This window comes from Aulostomus chinensis, chromosome 8 (assembly GCF_037954235.1).
Source record: "Aulostomus chinensis isolate RoL2024-O1b breed Wild chromosome 8, RoL_Achi_v1.0, whole genome shotgun sequence".
NCBI classification, from domain to species: domain Eukaryota; kingdom Metazoa; phylum Chordata; class Actinopteri; order Syngnathiformes; family Aulostomidae; genus Aulostomus; species Aulostomus chinensis.
Genome location: NC_141327.1, coordinates 14,693,793 through 14,712,594, shown reverse-complemented (window position 1 = coordinate 14,712,594; position 18,802 = coordinate 14,693,793). Strand labels below are relative to the sequence as shown.

Here is an 18,802-nt window from a genome sequence, read left to right as displayed (position 1 = left end):
CCCCCACGGCCTTTAACAGTTACATAAGTGGCTAGAAATGGATGATTTGACAAAGTGAGAAAAGCACATTATCACAAAAAACAAAGTCTCTAACTAGAAATAGATTCCTCGTGGATATTTATGTCAAATTTGAAGAATTTCTATGAGGTCATTCCTGGCTAGAACGGGATGCACAGCCAAACCATCAACATAATGCCTCCAGCCTGTATAGCTGGCGCAGGTGCAGAGGCATATAAATCAATACAGTCCAGATGGGACCTTGACAACTTGTCACCCACAAGGCAGTGATCCTTAAACTATGCCTCCGTTTATCACCAGGCTGCTCTGTAAGATTCACTCAGCACCAACAGTCTAGTAAACAGTGAAGCTCCGCTTGTAAGTTGCCAAACAAAAGAGTAAAATGTCCTCCCCGAATCGTCTGTTTTACTCTAAAAAGGATGATCGCTGACCAAATTAACTTCACGCTGCTTTGAAGACTTCAAACAAGTGATTAAGACCATGAATTCATTAAAAAGGCAATAAATCAAGTGAGAAATAAAGTCATTATTCCTACGTAATCAGGCTTAGGGATTTTTGCGACTACAGACATCGACCCAGAATTTCGCAAGTGTAAAGAAGTTCTACTCAAGAGCAAGTGTCTCATCCTCTCAGTGCAGGGGTGAACGTTGTTTCATGTGTAGCCACTGGTGATTCTCACGTGCAGTGAAAGTGGTGTAAGTGTGAGTGGAGGTGAGTTTATGTGTGTGGACCTGAGAGAAGGAGAGCAGCGCCGATGCAGATGAGACTGTTTGGACAGCCAGACTGCTGAATACATCCAGGAGGATGAATATGGATGTTTCTCCACTGAGACATCCAGTCACCCATGTTGTGGGTGGTAACAGCAGTGTGTGTGTGTGTGTGTGTGTGTTATCATGACCTTCCACCCTCGTTTCTGTTCTCCCAGATGGGTTTGTCTTTGTTGTCTCACTGGCCTGTCATGTCTGAAACCCCCACCCACCCCATCTCGCGCGCGCACACACACACACACACACACACACACACACACACACACACACACACACACACACACTCCAAGCTGCTCTCTCCTCTGTGTGCTTACGATTACACAATAAGGTTACCCCAGTGTTGTATAATGCTCCTCTTATAGCTCAGCTCTCAAACAGCCCCGACCCACTTCCCAACCCAAAACTATTAAGAGCACCTTCCTGATTTTGTTTTCATGTCTGCCTCTTATTCTTGAGACTAGATTCTGACTCCTGGTGTCCTCCTAGAGGACTGGGGCACATGTCATATCACCTACTGATGATATTTTTTTCCCCAATATTACGATTTGCCACTTTTCTATAAACTACAGAGCTATTCTGTGCTTGGGGAAGGATTCGGTGTTGAATCATGGCACATTCTCACCAGCAGTTGTAGATTTCAATTCGTGCTGAAATATCCAGCAGATAGTGACAGTTCAATTCTTATCTGAAGACTTGCAGAACATTTTCTCAGAAAAGGGAAAAAGTGAAATACTTTCAACCCTGCTGGTGAGAACTGTGCTGATCACTAACTCGACCCACTGATGACATCACTCTTCCCCAGTCTCTTGGGGCCTAAAGAGTTCTCAGTACCATTCTTTTTAAATGTGCATTACTGTTGGTGATTTTTCTTCTGGGCAAACCTTTCATGATATTTACATCCTGACCTGCTCCAAAGGTTCCTGTTAACGCATCAGGCGATGATCTCAGACGTGATCAGGATGTCCCGCTCTGTCTCTAGCTCACCATGTCTCCTTGTGTTTCCCTGTAGCGCCTCGCTGGTGTCCAGTGAGGAACTCCTGGTCAGCTGTGGTTTCCTGCTCTGTAAAGGACTGGTATCCCATATGGACCTGGTCTCCATCCACCTCTCCTCCAGCACTCGTCTCTTCTCCTTCCTGTCCCTGGCCTGGGGCTTTGTAGCCGACGTCGACATTGAGAGTGAGAAGTATCGTCACGTAGGAGCCGCTCGCTTCACCGTGGGCACGCTGGTGAGGCTGGCGTCTCTCCGCGTCTATAAGGGCCGGCTGGCGTACCTGCCCGCCACCCAGGACTACAACAACATGACGCTGCACTGCAGTAATCAGGCCTCCGCCCTGTGCCGCCTGTCCAGAGACTCTCACTGCCAGACCACCGTGCAGAACACTTTCCACAACTCCTGCCACTCCAACAATTCCCTCAAAGTGAGGAGGACAGAGAGCACGCCCCCCCGGAGCTCCAACAAAGCTGTCAGCGGCCTGCAGGACTCTCTGCTGCTGCCTCCGGGTCAGACGCTGCCTGGCGACTGGGTGGTGGTGCCGGAGGAAGACTTTGTCCTCATGCTGGCCATGTACCAGTCCCACCTGGCGGAGGACCTGCTGGCAGCACCGGACGCCACCCTGAACGACGGTGTCATTCATCTGTTCTACGTTAGAGCGGGAATATCACGCGCTGCATTGCTGAGGCTCTTCCTGGCCATGGAGAAAGGTGCACATCTGGCTACTAACTGTCAACATCTGGTGTACACCAAGGTACGGGCGCTCAGGCTGGAGCCGCACTCGCCCAAAGGAATAATAACAGTAGATGGAGAAGTGGTTGAATATGGGCCAGTGCAGGCAGAGGTGCACCGAGGGCTGGCCAGATTAATCACTGGATGAAACCCCCCCCCCCCCCCCCCCCACACACACACACACACACACACACACACACACACATTTCATACTGAGAAATGTTTCGGTACAGAAGCGAAACAACAGACTTCACCTTCATCTCCTGCTGTTTGCTTCTCTGTGGTGCTGCACAGTGTTGGGATGTGAGCTGGGATGTGACAAGGCCAAGTGTTCACTAGCATATTACAATAAATCAATAATCTTATTAATGCACATCACTCATGCAACCACTGGGAGGCTTCATGTGCAAACCTGACTCATTGTGGTGAAACTTCGTTAAAGATAAAGGCGTCAAAAACTTGATTTGCAGATGAAAAATGAAGAAAAGTGGATATTTATACAAAGGCGTTATACCTCGTAAAACTTGATTTCATTTTCAATTTTTTCTTTTATGTATTTATATGCTTTGACTTTTCATCCATCCATCCATTTTCTATACTGTTTATCCATTAAGGGTTTTTGTGTGTGTGTGTGTGTGTGTGTGTGTGTGTGTGTGTGTGTGTGTTGGGGGGGGCTGGAGCCTATCCTAGCTGACATTGGGCGAGAGGCGGGGTTCACTCTGGACGTGTTGCCAGTCAGGATACTTGGTCACCAGGGGAAGTGAGGATCGAACCACGGCCACGTTCCCTCCAAGCCATTCCGCCCCAGACAGATTCATCTCAGAATTAAACTTTGGCTTCTGAATTTTTTTTTTTTTTTTTTAACGTTTCCACCTGAGAAATTATCCTTGAATTGTGGCTGTGATTGGTTGAATTTCTGGCACACACAAAACACACCAGTGATTCATTTACAGGCTAATTACCACCTATCCCATGGTGCACCTGACAGATGATACATCATTAGAGTGATTGGACACGCCTCCAAGTGCACCTGCGTCATCCACTTAAGACGTGTGCTTTAACCCCGCCTACTTCTAACTAGCATAAAAAGGAAGCTAAATATCTGGTTAAATTAGTCAAATGTTGGAACAAATACTCAACCAGCATCTTTGGTAGCTTTGGAGAAAATTTTACTCTGATAACGTACTGGCCTGAATAGCAGCATCTGCTGCAGCGTGGCTCCTCTGCAGCAGAACGCAGACTCAGTGTGTGTGTGTGTGTGTGTGTGTGTGTGTGTGTGTGTGTGTGTGTGTGTGTGTGTGTGTGTGCCCCAGCGCCTGCTGACAGCTTAGAAACAGAGGTGATCAGCTACTTCAACATAAGGAGCCTCAAACACTGAGCTCTCAGTGGGTCAGTAGGTTGAGTCTTGTTTCGAGGTTTAGGCGCTTGACCACAGAACGAAGGCGACTCTCGTCTCTTGTGCTCATTTATTCAGACCAACGACGTTCTCAGACGTTGATGTCATCTACCTGAACATGCCGAGTCATCTGGAGGCAAGCTGACTGAATTCATGCAGTGAGGAATTTAGTTAAAGGGTGTGAAAGGTCTTAACATCTATGACATGTAAAGATCCATGAAAAGAAAAGCCACCTCACAGGGTGGTTCTTTCCCCTTCAGACGGCGTCTCCAAAGATGAAGACTTCACAGTGAGATGTGTGGATTGTGAGATGTGTGGATTGTCAGACTGCTTCCTCTCTCCTCCAGCCACGCACCAGTTACTGCAGTCAAGGAATAAATCACCTGCTGAGGTCGATGGAAACGAGGCAGAGAAACTGGACGCACATGGAAACATGATGGGTCCTTAGAGGGTCCGGCTCTGGTACCGGTCGGGTGATCGTTGTGTTTTAGTGCCTCCATGTCCTCCCTCCATCTCACTCTTGATCTGCTGTCATCCATCCATCCGCTTCAAAGCTACACACACGCACACACGCAGGTTCTCCCCGGAGTGGGCTGACTAGCGACCGTCACCGAGGTGTCCTTATCATTGAGCTTTAAGTTACATCCAAGTTTGTAAATGTTGAATGTGTCTGTGTTCTTTTTCCGAGGCAGGAAAGCTGAGTGAGTTTGCGCTGGTTAAACAGCTCAGTAAGGGGAAGCAGGGTGGGGGGTGGGGGGGTATCGACCTGTTAAATGCTGCATGAGGGAGGCGGCGTTATGTTCCTGTCTGGGTGCTTCTCATTCATCCTCTTCACCTGCTGAGGATGGAGGGATGAACGCAGACACAGGAAGTGGCAAGAGAGTCCTGTCCACCCGCGTCTCATACAGATTCGTTTCTGCTTGAATCCTGATTTGTGGATGGATTACGATGCTGGCGGTCTGATTCTGAAGCACTGATGTGTCAGTAAACCCACAAGATTCACAACACAGGTTTCACACTGTTGAGGAGGGAATCATAAAAGGTCTTCTTGAATTCACGTCTTTGCACTTTTCTTTCGGGTTCGTTTGTTGCCAACATCCTTTTATTGCCTTCATGGGATGGATGGTCGGTAGACTTGAACACAACAGGAACCCAACAAGCAGAGAAGATGCGCTTGGTTTCACCTTTGTTGTCCTTAATGGGACAAATGGTGTGAAGCACCAAAAACTATCGACTGTTAGATGTAAACATGTGGCCAACACAGTAGTTCCCAACTTTTCTGACTTTTTACACCTTAATTTAAAGCTGGTTGGTCTGCTTACACCCTCGATACAGCCTGTTAAAAGGCTGCATGACGAACTAAAACATGGAAACGTGAATTAGAAAAAAGTAGAAAAGCGAGCTTAGCTTTTGTAGTGGAGACACGTTGTGAAACCACTGCAAACCTCATGTGTTACCTGAGCGTTTCCATCTCTTCCTGAGGTTTTAGTCTCTATGCAGCCAGTTTTCTGCAGTGATGCTTTTGTCTGTTTTACTGTTTGATGTGCCTTGATTGTTCTGCCTCCTGGTGGCTTGAATATGCTGGTGCATCCACTGGTTCCATGTTTGTTTGTTTTGTTTTGTTTTTTTTTTATTATATGCATGGCTGGGCAAACTAATCAGATTCACTCAAAAATATTTTGGGGATGAAAAATGTGACAAAGTAGGAGTCCCTGTGTCCGGGTGTCACCTCCTCATTCCCAAGTCTGATGGTGGAGGAGAAACCATTAGGCTGTCTGAGTGAAACCTGATCAGTGGACCTGCACATAGAAGGGGGAAACTTGGTCTGTTCCATCTCCACCTGCTGCTTCTGAGCTTTTATTGTCAGTTTTCTTTTTTTTCTGGCACATTGAAGATGAAATGATTGATGCTATAATTCAGAGATCTATTTTTCCATTAGACGAATGTCTGTAATTTTATATTCCTAGTGTTTTTGATTGAACAATAAAATGGATGATGAGAAACCACCAGTGATGCTGCTTAATGTATCGCTCCGATTGGCTGCCCGGGTTGTAGGACTATCATTTAACTCACAACTGGACATGACAATCACCCAAAAAATATTTTCATCTGATTTTCTATTCATCCATCCATTTTCTTCCGCTTATTCCTGTTCCTGGGTGGGGGGGCTGGAGCCTATCCCAGCAGCCTTCAGGTGAGAGGCGGGGTTCACCCTGGACAGGTCACCAGTCCATCACAGGGCCAACACATAGAGACAGACAACCATTCACACTCACAGTCACACCTACAGTCAATTTAGAGTATCAATCAGCCTCGTCCTCTCTTGATGTCTTTGGACTGTGGGAGGAAGCTGGAGTACCAGAGAGAACCCACACAGGAACAGGGAGAACATGGAGACTCCACACAGAAAGATCCTGTGATGGAGCCAGGGCTCAAACCTGGAACCTTCTTGCAGTGAGGCCACAGTCCTGACCACTGCACCACCGTGCAGTTCTCTAGTACTGTAACACCTGAGGCCACACAGGAACCAACACGAGGGTCCCATTGGGACGCAGAGATCGTCTGACAATGTTCACGAGTGTTTGCGTGCAGGAGCTTCCAACGGTGAGTCTTTCGTCGCGGATGTCTTAAATATCAAAGTACGCATGAAGTCAGATGAAGTCCATCTGGTTCACTTAAGTGACCCATCACTTAGAAAGTTTCACACTCATTTTCTCTTTGATGAAACACTTCCATGTCCTCAAGCCGTTCTATAGTTTAAACAACCAGGCCCCCCCCCCCAGGAATTTCACTGTTTTTCCTCATTTCCAAGACTGCTTTCATGTATTTTGAGTGCTAGAGAGGCAAAACTAGACTAATTATTCTAAATAATTGATCATCTTTTGGCTCCATTAAAATAATGAACCTATTAGGGTCCTGAAACTAAACTATTAGTAACGTAAGTAAAGGGGGCGGGGCCTCGTCTGCCTCAAGACTCAGCAAATCTCAGCTCCAGATGGATAAAATAAACAAACGCTGTTTGTGGGGAGATCTCAGGCTCACCATGAGCAGGAGGAGCACAGTTGGGGGGGGGGGGGGGGGGGGGCGTTCTCAGCCAAACACACGTGGCCCTGGAGAGTTTTTACAGCGGCAGAACAAACTGTGGTGGATTGATTCCAAATGTTCTTGTTCTATGTGATGAGGAAACTCACCGTTGAGTTTATTTTTGGTAAAACTGAACAAACTCGTCACCTGAACTGTTGTTACTGAGCGTCAGAATCAAATATTACATCACCGGAGACACAGGCTCCATGTTTACTGACACTAATGGTTGGAAACATCTAGGAGCATCAGCTCAAAGGAGCCACACTGAGAAGACAACCGGCCCGTCCACACACACACACACACACACACACCCCTTTAATGTCTGAACCACACAGACAAAGAAATCAAGTCACGCCGCTTCTGTTGACTGTAAAATCATAAAAGCAGAGAAGCTGCCGTCTCTACACGAAGGACCCCAATAAACAAAAGCCACAATGTTACTACGGTACTGCTTGCAAAGTTTAATACATCACTATACAACTGTCTTCACACAACAAAAGAAAACCAATTAAAAAAAGAAAAAGAAAATGAAATCATGAGTACAATACACACTCAGCATTTGTACATATACTATATACTCCCCCCACGTGACGTGTTGGACCTCGAGTTTGTGTTAAATATATATGTACTGTATGTATTTATATTCTTCAATATATTCATGACAATGTACAGAGGGAATCAGGCTACAAATCATAACTTTATTAGTTCTTGTTTATATATCAACAACAGGCCACTGTGGAAATGTCGACATCGTACAGTCAAGTCTTGTGTAGTCGCCCATTCAAGAAGGCTTAAAGCAACATGTTACATGCTTTGGCTGGAAAACAAACTCTTTGCAAGTAAATTGAATAAGTAATGTTGGAACTGAACAATACACACGTACACAGAAAATTATACAGAGCATCGTGTGCTTGGTAGATCCTCCCAAGATCGTTATTTTCTGTTTCTGTGACAGATGAGAAGCGACGATTATCACCTCCTAATTCTTGATAGAGATTGCACTTTTTTTTCCTTTTTTTTTTTTTTTTTTATTAGAACAAAACACCATCGTCATTTTTCGGACTGTTAAACTCCAAGAAGAACCGAGACGGTGATATTTTACAGACAGCAGCATGTGTGTGTGTGTGGGTGGGGGGGGGGGGGGGGGCACGAATGCAAAACAAAGGCTACATGATCCAGCGAAGGTGACGGTGCAACTTCCTCTGTAGCATTAAAGGCAGCGACATGATGACATAAAATTCAGGGAGAAGACAAAAAGATGGAAGCCTGATCACCACGTCTTGTAACAGGATGACACTTTGAAAGAATCGCAAGGGGAAGGAGGAGGAAGAGGGAGGAACAAAATGAGACAAAAACAAAATACCATCATTCATGACTTTGACCTCAAGTCTCTTTAAAACGCAGCAACTCTTCACTCAGTTCTCCACAGTTCTCTCACACAGAAACACTCTTCAGCATCAAGGTTCTTTGTTCAAGTAAAATACCAGACAGCCAACTCTTGTTTAATCATTTCAACAAGCACAAGGGCTTTGTCTGACCTGTATAATCATCATTATTACAATAAGAATTATAATATCTTGAAAAAAAGAAAAGAACATTGTTTTATGATGGGAGTTTTTTTTTTTTTTTTTGAAAAGATGTAAACAAAGACTGCTCGGATTTCCCAAGGAAGCACGATTGGACCCGAAGGTGAATTCACGTGGTGTTTTTTAGTTTTTTTTTTTAGTTTTTTTTTTTTTTAGGTTTTTATTTTTCACTTTGTTTTAATGTTTTCACAGCAAATTACAGCACAAATGTGTCGCCAAGCAGGAAATCTATTGAATAAAAACCCTGATTCTTTTCATCCCGATAAGAGTGAAACAGAGAAAAGGAGGTTTTTCTTTTTCTTTTTTTAGTCCGAGTGCTTTAATTTATGTATTTCTCCTCATTAGCGGGAGCAGCAGTTGCATCGGTGGGATAAACATGAGATAAGAAAAAGAGAGAGGGAGAGAGAGGGAGCGAGAGAGAGAGAGAGCGAGAGAGAGAGAAGAAAAAGATAATTAAGCAGAATAATCACATCAACAAACCGACAGCGTCTCACACTTCACTGGGATTCAACTCCGCATGTGCAATTTGGAGAGATAAGAAGAGAAGTCTGCACTACATGGGAGGTAAACACTGGAAACAGGGTTTAGTGGTTTTAACGGTGCACGTAGGCTTAAACAGGTTCATGTCTCAAGCGTGACACAAGCAGCTCTGTACACGATGGTCTGAGATCTTTAAGAACAATTCAAGTAAGGCAACATGTTGACATGAGATGACGCAATGGACGCGGTAGGGTTTGTTGTTGGGTTTTTTTGTTGTTGTTGTTGTTGTTGACGTCTTTAAGTAGTTGCAGTGATGTGGTTTCACCCTCATCGTGAAGTCCGGAGCGAGACGTGGAGTAAACGGAGCCTCTGTGAGATTAATGACCTCAAATTCAGCTAAATAGCAAAGCACATTTTGGAGATGGAAAAACTTTGCCAAATTCAATAGAAAGAGAATGAAATTCTGCATGCTAGAGCACAAACTCCTTCACACGCAGCCACCAGAGCCTCCTCGCCCCCCGTACCAGGTCTTGGCTTCTCGACACACCAAGCATCTACAGCGCTGTCACCGGTGAGCCTCAGCTGTGTGCTTCAGTGTACGGCGTGAAGGGAAAGAACCAGCAAGTACAGTGAAAGAGGTGGTGACGCTGTTGTGGTTGGCAGTTATACTGACATTCAGTGTGTTCTACTTGAATATTTGTGCATGTGCGTGCGTGCGTGTGTGTGTGTGTGTGTGTGTGTGTGTGTGTGTAGTGGATTGAGAGAATTTTGGCAGAAAGCGTACAAGTGATTTAAAAAGAGTCCTCCTGGGCGGCGGGTTTATTTATTTGTTTATTTATTTATATGATGCCACCTCTCCTGGACCAGACTGTCTGTCCTAGTGCAGGATGGTACAGTGATAGTGTCAGTAGTGCTACAGGTCGCTGCAGGTCACCCAATAGCCGGGACAGCTGGGATTTGCAGTTTCAGTGGAACGCAGTCGTCTTTCACTGACAACGGTTTGGAGTCTGAGACATTTTTTTCAAGCCGGTCGAGACGGTCGAGTGGTTCATTGGGCGAATCCTCCACGCATGGTGGCGGCTGCTGAAGGTTAGGCAGACAAGGGTTCATGGCACTGATTTTCATCTCATTCAGTCCGTTTTTGCATCCGCGCCACTGAAGTCCCCAGGCCTGGTGAGGCCTCAGAGAGAAGCTCCCCTCCACCTGCGTCAGTGGCAGATGAGAGTTTCAGAGTCGCTCCTGCATCGCTCCTCATGTATCATCTGCAGGGACACTGAAGGAGAACAAAGACATCATCTCTCTCCTGGTGAAAGGTGCTCGTCTCCTGCAGTCGTTTGATTGAGAGGAATTAGAAGGCAGAGAGTTCGTAGGGCAGCGGGGGTAGAACAGACTAATGAATGGAGGCAAAGGACAAACAGGAGGCAGTGCTGGGGGGGGGGGGCATAGTGCAGCTCTGGACAGGGGTACAGAGGATTGAAAATAGCATCCACTCCCCCCAGACAAGTACCAGGTCGTCCTCTCCAGCTTGAGGCAGATGAGCAGGTAGAATAGAGGGAGGAAAAGAGAGGGAACAGTGCAGAGGAGTGTTGGGGAACGGTGAGGAGGCACTTACTTGTCCTCTGTGTGCTCAGGGATGGTGGTGGTGGCCAGTGCAGCGCGGTACTGGAGCAGCACACCTCGAACACTCTTCACAAACCCCTTCGAGAGCGGGAAGAGCGGGAAACCGATGTCCGGGTAGCCGCTGCCCTCTGGGAGGAAACTCCGGTAGCTCTTTCTCCGTTTCTTTGGTCGCACCACAGGCTGGCTTCCTGTGGAACTCATTCCTCCTTCGCCAACCGTGACAGAGCCTATTTCTGACATACCGCCACGGATTACAGAACCGGGGACTATCGTGCTACCCCGGTTTTCAGCACCAAGGGATGAGCACCCCTGGGCGCTGTCAAAGTCCGAGTTCTGGCTCAGCTCCTGCTGAGAGGCAGCTGTAGTAGAGGGGCTCAGCCCTGAATCCTCCAGCTCCTCCTCCATAATACTGGTTACGCCTGCTCCGCTCAATCCTTCCTCTCCCGGCTTCCTGGGGCTGCTGTGGGCCACCGCCACTGGCCCTGATCCCAGAGGCAGCTGCTCATCCAGAGGCTCCACCGATGAAGGTCGCTCCTTGGAGTGCTGAGCCCTGAAGGATGAGTGTGTGTGACTCCTCTCAGCAGCGTCATTCAGCTCAAGCCACGCCTCCAGGCGGTGGACGAGCCGCCAGCCGTTAGAAACAAAATGCTCCTGGATCTCCTGTTTGAAGACCTCCACAGGGTTCTGGAGCAGCTGGGTCATGGACTGGACCATCTTGATGAGGGCCATCTCATTGTAGCAGCGGCTGTTCTCATATCCTTCCTGTAGGCCGCGGTCACTGTCGAAGCCGGCCTCGTTGTAGTAGGGCTCATTGACGAGGATTAGACCTGCAGACCACACACACACACACACGCACGCACACACACATGGATTATAACTCATACATATAAAATCCACAATATTTTGTTTCCTGATGAAAACCAGAGGACAAAGGAAACATTAGGTGCCATTTACAGCCCAGCCACCAGAGGCTGCAGGAGTCTCTTCAGATGTTTGCAAACTTGAGTTTGGTTATTTCCATCACGCTGAGCTCACTGTTAATCTGACGTTCCCTGAATTTGGATTAAAATCAGATTAAAACCCAACAGATTTTTAGAACGGCATCAAACCTAGCATGATGTAATCCTGACAGGGTCATGTACACAGTGAGATTTGGGTCTGGACTATGATGGAGCAGCTTGGTTCAGTGCAACGCGTCTTTGCCGACGATACTCAAACCTACTTCAACAACACTGATCACATAACTTTGATCTCAGTTACATTCAGTCTGACTTTTGTTCTCTTCAACTTAAGATTTCTGTCTCATTTCAGATTGAATATCATCAGTAGAAATAAATCAATGATTTTGTGGGGTGAGGGGTTGTGAGGGGGAAGTTGAAACCAGCGTCTAACAAGCAGCACCGGTGAGTTCAGTGTGGCTTTTTCACTGATGACTACCGACACATTTTAAATGTTCTCTCTGAGAAAGTGACAGACCGACAGTCTGAGTGAATTCGACTGCAGGTCGGTCTGATGGAGGCGGCGTGATCCGTCTGTGAGGTCAGCACATTTGGTCCAAAGACTGTGCGACACTCTCGGTAAATGAAGACATGAATAAAACATTTTGGTGCTGCAGGAGTGAAGGGCGTCAGAGCGACACGAGTGGCCCCTTTATTTGTGGCACCCAATGTGCTGTGCATGCAGGATTGGGAATTAACAGACAAAAATGGAGGGTTGTTTCAACGCGTGGTCAGTGAGTTGGCTCAACCTACCTGCTGGGGGGGGGGGGGACGACACACAGACTGAACCACAAGTCTGCTTCATGTCACTGTTGCCTCATTTCAGTAATGATTTCTGTTTCTGTTTGTACCATAAAAATAAAAAAATACGTGGTACTATGAGACCAAATTCACTAGAAAATAAAAAATAAATAATATAAATTTTTTGGGGTCTAAAACCAGAAGCTTTGTTATATTGTTGTATGTGTTCCATGTTTTTACAGTCCTTGAGGTGACAACATAATTGAAAAAATAGAACAAGTCATAATGTGTGTGTGTGTGTGTGTGTGTGTACCTTGTATGGAGATGAGGACTTGCAGCAGACTGGACTTGCTGGTCCACCTCTCAGTGCCCTGTTGATCAAATTACCACAAACAGAGGAACAAATCAGCAGGTTCCAGAGAAGCGGAGCCAGCCAGCTTGACTACACTTAAGTTAAAAAGTGGTTGGCACCTGTCCACACACCAGCCTGTACGGCAGCACTCACCTTGCCGATCCAGGTGCCCAGCAGACTGACGCAGACCTTGCCGTTGTCGTACAGGTTGGGGTTGAGGCGCCCGCTGCACTGAGACAGGTAGCGAAACAGAGGCGGCACGGCGGGGTAGATGTTGGGAAGCTGGATGTCAAAGAGGAACAAACCGTCCTCGTAGGGCGTGCGAGTCGGTCCTTTGATCAGAGCTGAGAACAGGTCCTGCGCCAGAGAAAACAAAGAACCTCATGGGTTTGTGCTGGACAGACTCGTACGAGAGAGTCGACGGTCGAATAAACATCCCAGTTGAGTTAAGCTACGTTGAAGGGAAAAGTATTTAGGACACTATTACTTCCTGTTTCAAAAGTAACCTTTTTATACATTACTGATAAATACAACTTGCAGAATCACCAGTGAGGGACAACTTCAGTCTTCTTGGATTATAGGGAGCCACCCTGCGTGAGCTGGTACCCAGGAGAAACACTTGGGCAATGGAAATTTTCAAGGTTTTTATCACTACTATGTATTCTGAGTTGTAATATTAGAAATACAGCAGCATTCTGTAGTTGTACATTAGATCCTATCAGGCTGTGCTTGTAATAAGAGGCTGATTTTCTCTTGTCAAAAGAGAACTGAGGCCTTCAAATATATTCATTGTAAAAAGTCCACAGTGCAGGGTACACTGAAACCCACCATGCGGTCCTCAAAGGTTTTGACCATGATTCCGTCCGGCAGCGATGTTGCCAGCAGAGCCATTTCTTTCCTCACTGTGCTGAAGAACTTCTTAGCCTCCGCTGGCTGGAATTCCATTTTCTTAAATGAGTGCGTGTCTGCAGCAGAGAGGCACAGACGACTGAATTGCAATGCAGAACAACAACAAAAATATGATAAAGCTACAGGAGGCGTGCGTCTGTGACAGACAAGTATGATAATAGACTGGAAATGGGTGGCAGCTCCTGTCAGTCACTCTAATGTCTGGTGAGTGTATCTAGAAATATAAACACACTCAAGTTAGGGTTCACTCGCTGAAAACTCAAAAACATGAAGCTCATGTATATTTCATTCCCTCTGCAGTCACATCCGCTTTGATTTGAAGTCTGTGATCTCCACATGTCTTTGATTCGTATCAGCTCGACAACAAAATGCAGATAATTTGGGAGAGGAGCTGAGTGTCTGTAGTCAGATGGCTTATCTGGCTGATTGATTGTGTTTCCATGCAATTAAATTAGAGGAGAGCCTGTCCAGGACTTCGGGGAAATGAAGAAGAAGACAAAACTAAGTTACAAGCATGGGAAGAGAGTTAAAAAAGTGAGATTTGAAACTTTTTGTGAGCTTTTCTGACCTGGTGCCCACTCCAGCACAGAGAACACTTCTCCCTTGGCACTGGTGAAGGTGACGCCAGGTTTGCCGCCACTCTGTTGGCACAGTACAGGAGTGTCACTCAGAAACTCGCTGGGCCACTCTTGTCCGCTCAACGGCGTTTGTGGCTCCTGCTGAGGCTTCTCACACTCTCCCACTCTCTCCACCTGAGCAGTAACACAATCGCATGGGAAATGTTGCCTCCCCATTAAATCAAGTCCAACATTAGCAAGTCAACTCTCAACATACCTCTGTCGCTGCTCCGGCACTCCCCCCTGCTTCCACCACAGCCTCCATCTTCTCCTCCTCCACTATGGCCACGTTATCCAGGGTCTTCCTCAAGTTCTCCTGCAGCTTCTTGATGTCGTCCAGGAAGCGCTTCTCCTTGGTTGGTTTCTCTGGAGCTGAAGGCGTCACAGAACTCGCTATATTAGCTGTGGATGCTGGTTCGGTGGAAGTTGGGGAGGTTGGAGAGCCGCCGGTCCACAGCTGTTCCACGGTCATGTTCTTGAGGCTCTCCAGGATCTTCAAGGCCTCTTTCAACTCTCTGAAGCCTCGAGACGCACCATCTTTACTGGGCTTCTCTGCTCCGTTGACAGCCGCTCCTGGAGTGGTTCCTGTGGCGTAGACAACAAAGAGGATACAGGTTGCTTGGACTGATGTTTGAATATCAGCTGCGCATTGTTGAGATGAGTCAAGTTCACCCTAACTCACTGGTTATCTGGAGGTTACCTCCTGCAAACATCTAGTTAATTTAATCCGTAAACAAATCTGAAGAAACAAGGAGCCATCCAGCGCCGTCTGGTCCCTGCTGGGGTTTTTGGAATCAGATCAGATCAGACGGAGAGGCTTTTTGTTTTCCTTTGGTCCTGGATCAAACCGCCCGGTGTGTCAGAACTGGACCCACATTCCAAACAAACTGAAAATTTTATGCTGTTCTCTCAGCTAAAGGCGGAGAGAGAGACTCCTAGTTCAAGATTCTTAAAGCGGGATTCAGGTTATCTGCAAAATGTTAGTTAATTAAAAACATGAAATCTGACAAAGAATCACAAATCTGACAGTTAATCGTACTATTTGAATTATCAGAAATCGACATGTTGTTGGTCTTTTTTCACAGATATATTTCGTTACTGATGTTCTCCTCATTTTTGTCTGCTTCTCTGGCCACCACCACCTTCTATCACTAATTCAGTAAAACGGTGGGTAAAAAGGTCATTTTACAAATTAACTTCAAAATAAGCGTTGGCACCAACACAGTGAGTTACTAAAAAAAAACAGAAACAAACTTCAATAGGGATGAAAAAACATACAATTTCGACAAAAAACTAAAATCAGAACTAAAACAATTACAATAAAATACTTCTGAATTATTTACTGACGTTAATTACAGAGCAGCTGGGAGACAATAAAACTAGAACATTTTGGGCATAAAAGCTCACCACAAATTGTGTTTATTTGTGGTGTCTAAACATTAACAGAACACATCTCCTGTTCTATTCACGTGCGGAGCCTCCGTGCTAATGACTTCAGAAATGGAATGAAATGAGTCATGAATGAACACGTAACGGTTACACAGTATCTGTGCATTTCAGTGCAGTGAGCAATAATATTGATAAAATAAAACAGAAAACCTCCCACCTCCTCCAGATGAAGGACTGGCCACAGCCACCGACGTTTCCCCCTCCTCTCCAGTGGTTGCTTTAGTGGGGCTGGTGACCCCAGCTTTGCTGCCCTCTTGAGGGGGAATGATGAACATCAGGGAGCTGGTGGGTACGGGGGTTGCCGTTTCCGTCACATCTGTGTTGTTGATGTGACTGTCGTCCTCAGTGGTGAGGCCGTTGTCCGTCTCCCAGCTGTCACTCTCGTCCTCCCACTCCTCAGTGGACAGGACGCTACTCGTCTCCTCCACGGAGTCGTAGTCTGTCTCCTCAATCTCCGACTCCACGTTGTAGAGGTGCTGCATGGGGTTAGAGGAAGATGATCAGCAGCTGTTTACGCCAGATGATAAAACTGACCCTTTATTTGTAGCTGGGCAGTTCAGGCTGCATCATCAAGACGAACCTACCTGAGGCAGGACGATGGTCATGGAGTTGTCTGCCCACACCACCTCCACTTTACTGCTCACGTCCACCCTGGACACCTGACCTACTGACGTCTGAGGGTGGGTGGAGAGCCATAGTTAGCAATCATATCAATACCACATTTGTGTCAAAATAGCCAGAAAATATCTAAACTAATAAACTTTGAAATACAGGTCACCTCGTTTTCACAGTCATTCTGTCCGTCCTCTGAGTTCCATATTCTAATGACAATGTCAGTGGTGCGGAAGTGGAAATCTGGGTGATCTGCAATGTCGTACACGCTGACATCCTCCTCCATGCCGATCACCTGCATTCAAGCAAAAACATCAGGCTCAAAAAACAGGAATCACAACAGGAGCAGTTAATGTTCCCACCAACGAGCCGCTGCTTGTCTCATTACAGCCCCAAAACAGTGGTTTAAATTTTATGACTCACTTTTATTGCATTAAATGGCTCTGCTACTAGTTATTTATGCATTTCATTGACCTGGTAAGTGCTCGCTAGACTCAGAGGAGCACCCAGGTTACAGTTACTTAGATACTCTCTAGGGTCTTTTAAAACTAGCCTTTAAACTTAAGAACCTGTTAAAGGGTTTTGTCTGTGAAGCACTTAAATATTGTTATAAATATAAATAACGCTGCATGAGTATTATCGTGTCTCTATAATACCGCCATTTTAATTTCCCCACTTCCACATAAACACATCCCCATGCTTTCCCCAACTGACCTCCACATCATCACTGGTGGAGTTGAGTTTGATCCATTTCACAACACATGTTCTGCCCTTGTGATCCCCGGACTGGATCACACCGTACACTCCGGGGTCCTGGAGGGCTTGAGCTGCAGTGAGCACACAAACACACAAAGCTCTCAGAGCAGATCCGGACACGCAACACTAACAGCTGTCACGTCTACATGCAGAAGAGTTACAAGACAATATTTATGACCCTGAAAGGCAATAGAAACTAGTTGGCTGCTCAAGTTGCATGTCCATTTTCACACCCAAACCTGGCACAGTTTCAGCAAACGGCCCAGATTCTGTCAGTGCTATGGTCGGGGGACGAGTGGCCTAAATAGAACACTGGAGTCTACAAAGACAGAAAACTGATACATGGGGTGTTTCTGGACAAAGTCAAAGACCTGAAACGGAAGAAATCTAAATCAATCCACCAGAACACATCGTTAAAAAAGTTTGTCATGCTTACGTCGTTTGTCTACTACAAAGTCCCCGGGACAAAATTCATGGCTGTCGAGGTGCTGGATGGGGATGAGGTCATTTGATCGGATCCCCTTCTCCACCCGCCCGTCCTTCCACATCACATCGGCTGTGGTCTTTGTAGATACAACTTCTACTGCAACACTGCAAAACCACAAAAACACACGTGAGTCTTCAGACACCAGAATTACTAAACTGTACTTATTGGGAAATTGAAGATCATTCAAACTCCAAAGTATCTTGGAGAGAAAAATTATAATAATATTAATCTTAATAAATACCCCTGTCTTTATGAAAAAGATATTCATACTGTGAATCTCAAGTCTACAGGGAAAAAAATGTTTCATGTTGATCAGCAGTGAGACACAAATACTGACACCAAGAAAGACAAAAATGTGATGGCGATGCTAAAAACACATCAGAATTAGAGTTTGATGTACTTTCGTCCTTGCTAAGAACTCACCTGTCACCTGGCTTGAACTCGCGAGAGAACTTGGTCCTCTTCTTCTTGTGTTTCCTCTTCAGGTTGCGGATTGAGAGCGGGATACTCTTCTTACGGTTGGTTCCGAGCCCGCCGCTCTGGGAGGAAGCTGTGGAGCTCGCCGATGATGTCAGAGAGCTGCAGCAAGGTTGAGAGTGACAAGGTTACTGATGTTACCCCCTGTAGAGAGTGAAGTTTTGTCGTGTTGCGAGAACTGGGAACTTTAAATATGTGCAGTGTGGCTAATAAGAACTGCGGAGGTGTATTAGTGGTCTGACGGTGTCTCAAAGACGAGCAGGGAACAGACTGAGGTACATTAGGAATATTAAACAGTAAAATATGACATGCAGTAAAATGATACAGTAAAATGTGACAGCCAGTAAAATAGCCCCGGTTTACTCACTAAACGAAGACATTTTTAATGTTCACATTTTGTTGCCGAGGTGTTTGAGAAATGCTGATTCAGCTTTAAGGTCATTTTTGGGGCAGAAGAGGCTCAGACTGTTACTAAGCCACAGGATCCTTGACAGGATATTTCTATGCTTCACTTCAGGGTAGATAATTGTTGGGTCTAGTCCCACATTTCAGTAATTATCTTTTATAGTGATAGATTTTATTAATGTGCTGTAAATAAATTCAGATCTAATAAAGTAAAGCATGAAACAAACGAACAAACGCAGAGATTGAAATCTTTTTCTTTTATTTTCCAGCAGACTGAATGCAGCTAAGGTGAATTGCTGTGCTAATATAATAGAATACACACACA

At 45.9% G+C, this 18,802-nt stretch overlaps 2 protein-coding genes across 4 annotated transcripts in view; one reads left to right on the top strand and one right to left on the bottom strand.

Annotated features, from left to right (window-relative positions):
* The window catches only part of LOC147257311 (sphingosine kinase 1-like), a 35,626-nt gene extending 30,992 nt beyond the window's left edge, over positions 1-4,634 (top strand). Inside the window, exon 5 of the mRNA XM_086211145.1 lies at positions 1,795-4,634. Coding sequence (XP_086067271.1) covers positions 1,795-2,656 — 862 coding nt within the window. The 3' untranslated portion in view covers positions 2,657-4,634. The remainder of the gene's footprint in view (positions 1-1,794) is intronic.
* Positions 4,635-10,052: 5,418 nt separating this feature from the next.
* The window catches only part of ube2o (ubiquitin-conjugating enzyme E2O), a 29,143-nt gene continuing 20,393 nt past the window's right edge, over positions 10,053-18,802 (bottom strand). The window contains exons 11-23 of one of the 3 annotated variants that reach the window (XM_086211144.1): positions 18,019-18,174; positions 17,545-17,699; positions 17,067-17,179; positions 16,519-16,647; positions 16,325-16,414; positions 15,898-16,216; positions 14,509-14,876; positions 14,243-14,315; positions 13,594-13,730; positions 12,919-13,122; positions 12,727-12,784; positions 10,667-11,501; positions 10,053-10,327 (exon numbers count right to left, since the gene is read on the bottom strand). In XM_086211144.1, the coding sequence (XP_086067270.1) occupies positions 10,306-10,327; positions 10,667-11,501; positions 12,727-12,784; positions 12,919-13,122; positions 13,594-13,730; positions 14,243-14,315; positions 14,509-14,876; positions 15,898-16,216; positions 16,325-16,414; positions 16,519-16,647; positions 17,067-17,179; positions 17,545-17,699; positions 18,019-18,174 (2,659 nt within the window). In that variant the 3' untranslated portion in view covers positions 10,053-10,305. Of the gene's footprint in view, positions 10,328-10,666; positions 11,502-12,726; positions 12,785-12,918; positions 13,123-13,593; positions 13,731-14,242; positions 14,427-14,508; positions 14,877-15,897; positions 16,217-16,324; positions 16,415-16,518; positions 16,648-17,066; positions 17,180-17,544; positions 17,700-18,018; positions 18,175-18,802 lie in introns of all 3 variants that reach the window. The other 2 variants (XM_086211142.1, XM_086211143.1) reach the window with 2 other exon arrangements.